This window comes from Capra hircus, assembly GCF_001704415.2.
Source record: "Capra hircus breed San Clemente chromosome X unlocalized genomic scaffold, ASM170441v1, whole genome shotgun sequence".
Classification (NCBI taxonomy): Eukaryota; Metazoa; Chordata; class Mammalia; order Artiodactyla; family Bovidae; genus Capra; species Capra hircus.
The window spans coordinates 10,956,075-10,968,235 of NW_017189517.1; the positions used below are offsets into that span (position 1 = coordinate 10,956,075).

Below are 12,161 nucleotides of genomic sequence, written 5' to 3' on the forward strand. Positions count from 1 at the left end.
TTCATAAAAAAGTTCCCGGAAGTGAAATGACAGGCTTGCCCTTCCCTGCCCGGCTCTGTCAGCCTTCATTTGTAGATGTTCTCTGACAGGCAAGGGGGAATTGCTCTGAGTCAGAGAATTAAATGCTAATACCAGTTTTCAAATGTAAAGGAACACACACCAAAAAATCCCTGCCAGCTGTCTAAAAACTTACCACTCCCCCCTTCAAAAGCACTTATATTCTACAGTTACCAGGAGGAATATTTAAATGACTCAAGTTATTTTCAATGTTATTTTAACTTTGTCACACACACCCTATTATATAAACACCAGGCTAATGTAAATTATTCACCTTTTAAAGTTACTTCAAAATTTTTGACTTTTAGCCAAATACGTATTTCTTTCTAGCAAGAATTCTTTTGAGTTGTAACTCTACAACGTAAATACATACACATCTTTAAAAGTTTATTTTCCAAGTAATGCCCATAGAATATTTATTCTGTTTTCTAAACTGCATTTACATGACAACATATTGAAAGAAAGCCAGTGTGAGGAGAGGAGAAATAAGTCCTAAAGCCATAGTGAGACTGGTTTCTTTGGGGTTAGAGAAAACTCAGCCCTCCCCCCTACCAACAGAGGGTCAAGTTGGGAACAAACTGACCCAAAAGTAAGCCTCAATGTCATTCCTACACTAACTCCCTGTAATAATTTACAGTCTGCAATCAAAATAATATTATCTCTTCAAAAATCTGGCTTTTATGACCCAAGCTACAAATTAATTATCGTGTTATTTCATATTTCATCTGCTTAATTTTTGCTCTACCAAGCTATAGAGAAATCACACTTTTCTGATTATATTGAAGCACCTAAGCTCAAATATGTTGGGATATTTGGTTACAGCAACTACAATGAATATTTAAGTTGCCCAAGTTGCTTTCAGTGTTGTTTTAACTTCTTGAAAATATTTAATGACAATTTTTTAAGCTGCCCATGAAAAAAAACATTCTCCAGTTTGAAGCTCTGCCATCACTCCAAAACGATTAGCCTCAGTCCAGAAGGTGTGTTTCCGTTCCTCTGTTCCATCAAATCAGCACATGAGGTTAAATTTCTGTATTCTTTTGGCGAATTTTTTTGCCTGATATTTACTGGCATTTTAAAACATATTTTTATGACTAATGTCACAGGAAATTGATTATCCTTAAAGGTCAGTCAAGTCCTAGTCAGGGGCAGGGCGGGTATATTTTGGTGGGGGTCTATGCAGTTGTCTGAGAAATAGAGAAAAGGGAAGAAAGGGGGGTAGGGAGAGAAAGAGAAAAGCTGCTTGGGAAAAAAGTCTAGCACATCACCTGATACACAGTAGGCATATATGAAGCAGTATTTTTTCCATCTGTGCTCTTCTCCAGTAAGAAAACTCACTCCTGTGTGCGTGAAGAAGAGGATATTCCAATGGTTCCGATCGTCCTAGGTTTATCACAGTTTTAGTTTGTAGAGTTACCAGGTAAGCCCACTGAATCTATTGCAAACAGTTTTCATTACATCACACCCCTCAAGGCCCTTCAAAGACTCCTCACGGTCCCATAATTAAATCAAGACTCCTCTGCCTACTTCCACACCTCTCTAACCTATTTGTCCTGCAGGGGCAGACCTTATTTGTCCAGTTCAATCAATAGCTAATTCCCCAAAAGATAGCCTCTGTCTTGCTGAGTCTCTCTCCTTTTTAACTCTTCTCTATCTGCAGGTCCCTGAACATACTGTTTTCCCAATTCCATTCAAGTTGCACCTTCCCTTCAAAAATCAGCTTGAAACTTAAAAGTATGAAATGATGGTGGGGGACTACCCTGGTGGGCCAGGGTTAAGACTCCATGTTTCCAATGCAGGGGGCACGGGTTTGATCCCTGATCAGGGAACTAAGATCCCATACACTGTGACACACAGACAAAAAAAATAAAAATAAATCAAATGATTGAGGTAGTTTTTCAGGAGAGGGTTTCTGGTACTGAGTAGCTAATTTAAAATAAACTAATTCCATATTATTAAAGGGGATGAGTTTCAAATGTCAATCTCAGACCAACTTGTTAAGCAACCATGTTGGCTTTAGGTTAGACAACCCTTGGCACCAAGGGCACCAAAGGGCACCTAAGCCAACTGTTGAGGATGTTAGCCACAAGCTTCCACACCAACACAACCTGACATTCTCCTCACTCCCTCCATCTCTTTTCCCTTCTCAGGTAGCATTTATTTAAAATCTGCGTTGGACACCAACTGACACAAGTAATTGTGCAATGTGCTGAGAAGAGATCCATAGATGGGCATGTCCTTACCCTCTAGGGGCTTCCTATCTGCTAGGAAGAGAGCTTTATTAATGTGCCGTGATGGGACAGGCCAGAGGCAGTTAACCCCAACCTGAAATCATCTGAGAAGGCTTCAGGGAGGAGATGTCATTTGGGTTGAGCCTTGAGGGATGAGGAAATGAGAAGAGCAAAAATCTTCTGCGTGGAAGGGTAAAAGGAAGCTGTGGTTGGAGAGTGGAGGGGTACAACCAGAGGGGCAGATCAGAGCCAGGTTGGAGAGGGCCTTGAAGGCCACATTCAAGGACTACACTTTTCGTTGTGTGATTTTTTAGTGCTAAAGGATCAATATGATCAGAATTGTGTTTTTAGAGTTGAACTTAGGGAACTAGGGTGAGAGGGGCCAAACTAAGCTGGGAGATGAGCAGGGAGCCTGAGAACGTTACCTTGGTGACCTAGGGGTGGCAAGTTAAGGGTTTGCATTAAAAGGCAGAGAAGGAATGAGGNGAACTAGAAGTGGGGGCAGCTGAGATTCAAACTCGCGCAGTCTGGCGTCATACATTAAAGAGGAAAGTACTCAGTTTAGGTGTTGGGTTTACCTGTGCGAATTATGAAGAAAATCACTTATCTTTTCTGATTGTGAAAAATCTCATAACTTATACAGGGCCTGGTATACGTCAGGAACGCTAATACACGGTTTACTGGCATTATCACATTTCTACCTCACAATAAACCCGTGAACTACTATTTTTATCCCCATTTTAAAGATACACACAAATTTAAGGCACAGAGGTGAAACATGATTCGCCCACAGACTGAAATCCAGGCAGACTGACTCCACTACCAGCTTCTCAGTTTTTCCTGGCAGTAAAACGAGAGAATGGAGGACCTGAAAGAGATGCCACGAGAGTACAATGAAATAATGGATGTGAAAAGGCCTCAGTGAACAAGTGCAAGGGATAAGGCCTACCCACTTGAATCACTGTTGAAAACTGGTTACCCAGGGCCCCTGGTCAACGGTTTCTAGTCCCAGCCCAGTCCCTTCTCCGCCCAACCCGCAGCGCTATCTTGGAATCTCTTTCTCCATCTCCTAGGATTCTGCCCCCAAACACTTGGCTAAGCGGTGGACCGGAGAATAGAAGGTACGCGCGCGAGCAGGAGGTGGGGCCTGCTGCCCGGATCCATCCTGGGGGTGGCTTCTACACATGCGTCCTGGCTGGGCGGCTTCAGCTGTCCCCTCTGCGGCCAATCAGGGCCCGCGGCGCGCTCGAGACGTATTAACGCTCAGTGTGTCGTTGCGTGCGAGGGGGGCGACGTAAGGGCGCTCCGCGAGCCCGTCTCTCCTCGAATGAAAGGAAACAACCTCCGGCGACAGAGCCCCGCTCCCAGGCGCTGCCGGAGAACCGAGATCGACTTCTTTCTCTTTCCCCTTATTGGCGCTTCTCCCCTTCCCTTCGCCTCCGGGCCCCGCCGGTGAGTCCCCACGGTACCCTGGGGCCCCCCATTCTCTGCCCAGCGGGGAAAGACAAGGAGGATGGCGGTGGCCAGGCCGCCGCCCCTGCCCGTTGTTAAGGGGGACTCTTGGTGGTCTCGCTTTATTGTCAGGGACCCCAGAAGCGCCACTCATTGAAGGCGCTTGGCAAAGAGGCTGCTGAGAAAAGTGCTTCGGAGGAGCGGAGGGAGACGTTAGGCTTAAGCCTAGACTTCGGGGGAGGGGGCGCGACATTTAAGGAGGACAAAATACAGGGAATTTTTAGTCTTTCCCATCGCTTAGGACATATTTTGGGAGGAGGGGGACTCGCAGTTTGGGAAGAGTGAGAGGAAAAATTGTTAGGATGACAAGAAGGTTAGCCTTTCGGAATGAGGAAAAACTCCGGGGTGGGGGAATTGGGGGTGAAACTGAGATACGAAACGAAGACTATTAGAGGGCGAACTCCTGAGGGGAGGAGGGTTCAAGAAAGTGGTAGGGTGATCTTTTCCTGGATCCAGGAGGATTGGAAAAGGACAATTAGGGGACCCTGACTTCACGACCGAAAGGAACCTGCTAAAGTGTTTAAGTGGGAGATAGTTTTGCGAGTTTATCTAGCGCTTGATTAGAGGGAGATCTTGGAGTCTAGTTTGTATTGAGGAATAAATAACGGAGAGGAATCCGGTACGTTCTGTGTACCATCCTTTATTATATGGACGAGCAGCTCGGCATTCTTTTGAAATTTCTTCGTTTCGATATTCTGCGTGGAAGTTGAAAAATCCTTTATTTTTGAAATGCCTTTTCTTTTCATCGGCTTACTACGTAATATCAGGTCTTCTTCATACAGTTCAAATTCTTTCTCTACCCTTGGGTTTGAAACAACTGGAAAATTCCTTCAGTTTCCTTTTGAATAACCGCAAAAACAGTGCGAAGCATGTAACAATATCGTGCAACCAAATTCAGGTGCCCTTCCGGTTCGTCTCTTACTCGTTAATTTCTCTCCAGTGTAACTGATAGAAATACTGCTTCTTGGATCATGTTTATATATATTTTGATCTGTATATTTCAACTTGCTTGCGTGTGGAATTGTTTGATCTTCCGGAACTGCAGTTTTTGTTTTGTTTTTCTATGAAAATGGTCTTTCAGATACCAGACATTGAATGAGCTCTCGAGTTGGTTCTTGAAGGCTCTCCTTGATGTTTCAGGTTATTGCCACCTTGGTGTTTTACAGCATCTTGGAAAATCAGAAATGCACTGATTGCTTCAGCCTAACTAAACAGGCTTTTCTATTTTTTCAGACGATGTTTCTCAGGCTGGTATCTTTGCCTATTTATTTCTGCTTTATAACAGGATTCATAATGCTGTATTTCTTTTAAGGAAAAGGTTTCATTGTTGGGCGAAAGCATCAAAGTTTGATCTCTGCATGCCTGGAAAAACCTTTTAGACTAGAACTAAAATGCCATGTATTGTATGGATCATTATGAACTTAATATTGGTCCTTGGAATGCCCTTTTTCTTCTTAAGTAGAAACCACAAATGTGGCAGCATTAGATAAAAATCTATATTTTTATGATAAAGACATTTTTTGCTAGGAGTCATTGTTTCCATGATGTTCTCCACTTCATGTTTTACAAGGAGGTTGTAAAAAAAAATTAGCAAGATATGCACAGATGCATTATTTGAATTTTAGTGGAAAAATCCATTTAGTCATTGCACGTTGGGGAAAGTTTTTAATTGGTTTGGTGCACTTTTGTGTGCGTTTCTGTTCACTTAACAGATTATATTTAAACTGATGATAGAAAAGATACACTAGAATATTTTTGAATGCAAAATAAAGTGTACCTTTTTTTCTCTTTTAGATTTTAGGGTCTTTGATATCTAGTAAAGTAGATATCAAAATTAGGATGAGACATTTATCTGTTTATAAACAGAAAGAGGTAGAATTCAATATGGGTGGAATTTTGGGGACACCATTTTCAGAATTAATTTTAAGAATAAAGAGTAATTTTCTAATCTAGGAATTTATCTTAAGCTGATTTTATAGCTTATGCTGGGGTGTACAGAAATTACACATTAAGATGTCTGTATAGATTGGATTCGTAGTGGTGCCATCCTTTCAACTAGCCAAGGATGACCAGAAAAAATGCTGAATACATTACAGTGCTCTCAGAGTGTTTACTGTTCATTGCACAGTAGTAAAGAAAGCTAATTTAGAACTCCAAGTAGCAAATTCTGGTGCTATTTATGAATTTTGGTGTTTTGCATATTTAATTCTAAAGATGTTGGCAGCTATATTCTTGATAAAGCAACTGAACACATATTTGCCTGAGCAAATGCAAACACACTTCCCCTTTTGTTTCTTTTGTTTCTCTGTTATGTTCTTTTTTTTTTCTTTAATCCTAAAAGTATTTGCTGCCTGTTTTCAATCAGTTTCACAGTTTATAGCCAGTGCTGTGAATACAGTACTGTTGTAAAGTATCCGATGCCATTTGAAAGAGGGAGGTATTTAAAATTGTTGATAGCATTAAGAGTTTGTTAAACCCATCAATGCGAGACTGTCAGGGCCTGTGAAGTTTTGTTACACCGAAAAACCTAGATATAAATTGATGAGAAGACCTGTTTCTTTGTGACTTTATGTTCACTTTTCAGTATTTGTGTTTTTATATTGTGAAGCACTGCCTGGTTTGCAGCTACCACCTTGCTGGCATCCAGCTGCTGCTGCTCTTGGTGAACAAGCGCTCCTCAGAAAGCCAGTGTGTAGTGTTAGTGAGTCCATGTTTTCAGCATTTTATGAAAAGGTTCAAATATATGAAAGAATGGAAAGAATTTAGTAAGTTTTAAGATTAAAAAATTGAGATTTTATTGATTGAAATGTGTGTTATGGTAACCTAGGTCCTGAACTACTTATTTCTTTTGATTTGGGAAAACGGCACAATTCAAATAACTGATTTTACATTTGTTTTTGTTCTTCTGAAGAATCCATGTTGAGACTGATGATCTAAATCTGAAACCTTTCATGTTAGAACTTTTCTTCCCTTTTTTTGTTTGACTATACTACCTATAATTATAATTTTGACTAAATTGAAGGCTCATTCAGAAAAATTTCCCATCCTTTATACAGTATTACTAATTTTAGTATGAAAGTTACTGCATATAGAACACTACTGTCAGTTTGTAACTTTAATAAGCAGACTTTTGGAGTAAATCTCAGAGTCAGATAACATAGTTGTTTTTATAAATGATTGGTTCTTAAAGTCTGTTTTTTAATAGACTGCTGTAAAACTTATGTTTTCCTTTACTTGCAAAAGGAATACAGTAGCAAAAACTAATAAAGATGTATAAATGATTTTTTTAAACTTGAAAAGAACTCAAATTTTAAAAATAAGTTTTCCAAAGTCATGGTTATATAAAATTTATTTCTCATTTGTTGGATTATCAATATGTGAACTTTACAGAATTGTGCAATTAAAGAGTTCTGTTCACTCTGGACATTGTGTAGTTCTCAGTGGTTTTTGCTCTGCTCTTAGATATATAATTCTTTGTCTCCTTGAAGGGGCACCTTGGTATACATGAAAAATGTTTTTCATTAATTATGTCAGCAGATGACTATTTTAGCAGATGACTATTTTAATTTCACACATTGTTCATGTTTTATTTATCCATGCAGAAGTAGTTCTAATTATTTCACATGTCCCTTAATTTGAGAGCAGTTTGATTTTTCCCAGTTACTTCATTAATTTATCTTTATGCATAGATAGTACACTTTGTAAAATTACAGAGGTTTCAGTGTTCATTTGTCTGTACTAAGTAGCTATTTTTAATTATACATATTAAAACCTAGGTCAAATATTAAACAATTTACATGCATGTATAAATTGATTTTTAAAACAAATTAACCATTTTGTTGCCCTTCTTATCCTCTGTAGCTTTTCTTGAGGCATAAAGTGGCATTCTAAAGGCAATTTAAAAATCATGTCAAGCTCTGTTGAACAGAAAAAAGGGCCTACAAGACAGCGCAAGTGTGGCTTTTGTAAGTCAAATAGAGACAAGGAATGTGGACAGTTACTAATATCTGAAAACCAGAAGGTGGCAGCACACCATAAGTGTATGGTAAGTATGCGCGCAGCAGCCGAGAGACCTGAAGCGGAGAATCTTAACCATGAATAGTCCTGAATACTAAACAAAACAACACCAAAACCAGTTAAATGGCTAAGAAGTGCTTCCTCGCTAATGTTGTGTCATTTTTACTTTACTATTTCCTTTTAAATTTAGCATCTTATTCACTATAAATTACGTTTCACTGTAATTTCTTTTTATATGAACCTTAATTTCTTTTAAATGTAATTTATAGCTCTTCTCATCCGCTTTGGTATCATCACACTCTGATAACGAAAGTCTTGGTGGATTTTCTATTGAAGATGTCCAAAAGGAAATTAAAAGAGGCACGAAGCTGGTAAGTTGCTATTTCTGCCTCTTGAGAATAAAACTTATTTTAAGCTCATTAAGGAGGAAATTGCTTATTTTAAAGTGTATTGCCTTATTAACTGAGTGTAATTTTTAAAAAATTGCAGTCTTATTTTTTCCCCCAAATCAGCAAATTGCAAGGCTAGTTTTGTCTGCCAGTGAACAAAAAAGGAGTAAATCAATATGTATATTTATCTCCCCCCCCCCAAAGTATTAAAATCTTCTTGGGGGCTGTGTTGACTTAGAAACAAGCAGTTTGCTTAATTTGAATTTTTTATGTTAAAGTCATTGTTCAAGTTTTTTTTAAAATTAAAATTCTGAAATGTTTTTACTTTCCATGATAAAGTAATTGTTATCATTACAAATGAAGATGACAGAACTGTTTCAACAAGAAAATGTTAGCAGTGTCTGAACACTGTATTTACTGTGATTCAGTTATACAACACAGTATTTATGACTTTGGATAACTTTTGGTGAATTTTACAGTTTTTCTGAAACTTCACCAGTGTAATGTTCCTGCAGTTGTCTTCACTACCAAGTAACCAGTTTGGCAAGATACTGTATTGTTCTGGTGGAAAAGTAGTATTGTCTCAGGTGGTATTTGATGCATTATAGTTTACATTGAAACAATTTCTTCTTATTTGGTTATTTTTCTCTTCTAAGCTCTTTATTGAATCTGTAAATGTACCTTCAATAGCTTCACTATTAAGTGTTTCATTATTTTATAGATGGGTTTGGCAGGACATGTAGACACTGAGTAATCTCATACTTCATAAAGAATCTTGATGGGAAGGAGGGCTATCATTTTGATATTGGGAATAATCTATTTTGAAAAGTAGTTTTCTATAGTTTAAAAATAAAAGCAGTATGAAGAAGTTCAAAGAGAACATTTGAGATTTGTTCTTAGGATAAATAGTCTTAAACTCTAGAGTCACTATAGGCAGAAATGGGAATTTAGAGGTCAGACATTTTTGTTGTTGTTGTTGCAATGAGACCTTAACCATGACAATGTTTATCTTTCCCATCCCCAAAACTGCAGATAACAATAGAATGCCCCATTTAAAAAAATGTGATCTTTTTATCATTTGGTGGTTTTAGATTTCGTCATGTTACTGTGCTTGCTGAGTTTTGAGAACCGGAGCAGTATGTTTTTATTTCCTAGTCCTTAAAAACCAATTTGGATATGAAGAAAGAGTACTATTTATTTGAAACTAGTTGTACTGTAACCCTTATCACCCATTGTTTTTTCCTTGGCATGATGAATATTCATAGAAAATGTGTCTACACCCTGACTTGTTAGCATTGTTGTTATTCTATGTGGCTGCTCTAGTCAGAACAGGAGCAGTCTGGTCCCTGATGTTACTGTGTTACTAACAAATGCGATGCCTATTTTTATAAGAAGCAGTAATATACATCTATCAGTATTGCTAAATTCAGTGGAGATTTAATTTATTTAAATTAGATAAAATTTCCCCTTTGTGCAGAAAGCATCAGAACTTTGTACAAATTTCACTATTATAAATTGTCTTGATTAATTTTTAATGGCAAGATGTAGGGAGTTAATTTTTCTGCCCTAGTGAGTTATGCATAACTAAGCTTATTCCTTGATCTAGGGAGTAGAACAGAACTGGAGGTTAAGACCACAAGCTATAGTAACAGACGGGGATTTGAATCCTAGCTCTCTTACTGACTAGCTGGGTGACCCTGCACAAGTTCTTTACTCCTCTATGCCGTGTTTTCTTCACTTGCCTAAAGGAGATAACGATAGTCCCTGCCTCCCAGGGATATTGTGAGAATTAAAAAGAAACTGTAGAGGACCTAGCATGCTGCCTGGCACATAGTTAAGACTTGAAAAATGGCAGCCCTGTTGTAGTTATTGTTCATAAGTAATAATAAGACCCTGCTAACATTGTTGTAGGCTAATGAAGAGCCTACTGGGTTGAGAATTCATGAGGCCTGTTTTGTTAATAGCTGCCACTGATACATTATGTAACTTTAGATAAGTCATTACCTTATTTGTATTTTTACCAGCAGTATAAATGGATAATGCTGTATCACTGCTTGCTATACAGTGATGTTGCATAACTAAAACGTGCTATAAAAGATGTAAAGAGTTTAACCTTAGGGAAGGATTTTTTTTTCTTTTCTTTTTTGACATTCTGCGACCAGGGATTGAACCCACTCCCTTGGCAGTGATATAGCGGAGTCTTAGCCACTGGACCGCCAGGGACGTTCCTTAGGAAAGGTGTTTTGCAGCCAAAATTTTGGGGCTGTGAGCATCCAGCCTTGAGTAATAGTGGCAGAAGGAGAGAATTTTTGAGCCAGGTGTATAATTTTACTCCCTTTCCTTCTCTTAAAATGTCAGAATTTAAATAGTTTACATAGGGCCTAGGACTAGAGTAGCATTTATGTGTTAAATTTTGAAATAATTTTTAAGTCTCCTTTTTACCCTTAGTTTTGGCCCTTCCATTATATCATTTTTACATGGAATATTGTCAAGTAACCAAATTGGTTTTCTTCTTTACTTTTCCCTGTGTAATCTAAGCAATTAAAAGGGCATAAATCAGAAAGCAAGAGAAAAAGTGAAGTGTTTCATGTAAGTAGGTAAACTGTGTGAAAACTAGATAATCAGCTTCCCTAATTGACTTTTTGGGCTTCCCTGGTGGCTCAGATGGTAAAGAATCCACCTGCCATATGGCAGAATCCCCTGGAGGAAGGCATGGCAACCCACTCCAGTATTCTTGATTGGAGAATTCCTATGAACAGAGGAGTCTGGTGGACTACAGTCCATGGGATCACGAAGAGTTGGACACAACTGAGCAACTAAGCACAATTCACTTTTTAAGGTGTTTTATCTTGTGAGTCTGTTTGCCCTGGCTCTTGTTCATCTGGATTTCTAGGTGAGAAGTGGGTCAATATCCACTGAAAATAATGAGAAGCAAGAGTGCTGGTCCATAGGTGCTTTTAAGGCAGGTTCCAGTCTGTATCTTGTGCTTGCCCCAAAGGAAACCATAAAGAGAAGAGGCTGGGGTGTAAGGTGTAAATATATAGGTGGCCACGCGCATCAGAGTCTTGAGAGGATGGGAAGCCACAAAAAAGAAGGGGGTACAGGTGGCTAGTTTCTGTGTTTTTGCTGCCATAGTCCACTTTTCAAGATGATCACGTCAGCTACAAGAATTGGAGAGAAAAGCCATTCTGCATGAACATGTTTATCATTTTTACATCAAGACATTTGGCAGCATATAAGGTTTTTATAATTTGAAAGTCTTTTTGCAATTAAGACAATTTTTTTTTTCCAGAATGGTTTCTGGTTCCTGTTGAATCCATATGTGGAGATACAACATCTGTACCATTTACTCTTCTTCTCCAGCTATCTAGCCAAGAAATGAAAATTTCCAAGTAAAATTATGAGTTATTGTTGCTGTTTTTGTTTTGTTTAAGGAGACACTTGGGAGAAATATTGAAGAACATACTCTTGATGGATGGAGCTAGGTGGTGAGATCATTAAGAGTATCTATGCGGGAATTCCCTGGCAGCCCAGTGATCAGAACTCACTTTCACTGCTGGGCCCAGATTCAAGCCCTGGTCAGGGAACTAAAATCCTCCCCCCCCCCATCAAAAAAAAGATATCTACATCAAATAATGAACTGTTTTAATTGGTACCTGTGTCAAATATATCAAGAACTCTTAAGACCGAAAGGGGTTAAGAAGCCATTTAGTTCACTTTCCTTTCCCTTAGGCAAGATTACCTACAAGCCATATAACAAATTTTTTGGGGTCTATCTTATGTTTAAATATATTAAGAAATTGTGATTATACCCAAGCAAGCTGAAACAGGACCAATATTATATAACACTCTTCACAATTGAGAAATTCGTCCTTCTATATAAATCAACTATCTCATTTAATTTAGAGTCATTTATTCTAGGTCTGTCTCTTTCCATTAAGGGAAGTATTTTTTT

The 12,161-nt window shown here is 38.5% G+C and overlaps 1 protein-coding gene across 2 annotated transcripts in view; it reads left to right on the forward strand.

Moving 5' to 3' along the window:
- The first annotated feature begins 3,577 nt into the window (after positions 1-3,577).
- PHF6 (PHD finger protein 6) overlaps positions 3,578-12,161 on the forward strand; it is a 47,684-nt gene continuing 39,100 nt past the window's right edge. For both annotated transcript variants that reach the window (XM_018044252.1, XM_018044251.1), the window contains exons 1-3: positions 3,578-3,740; positions 7,662-7,845; positions 8,087-8,188. In XM_018044252.1, coding sequence (XP_017899741.1) covers positions 7,708-7,845; positions 8,087-8,188 — 240 coding nt within the window. In that variant the 5' untranslated portion in view covers positions 3,578-3,740; positions 7,662-7,707. The remainder of the gene's footprint in view (positions 3,741-7,661; positions 7,846-8,086; positions 8,189-12,161) is intronic.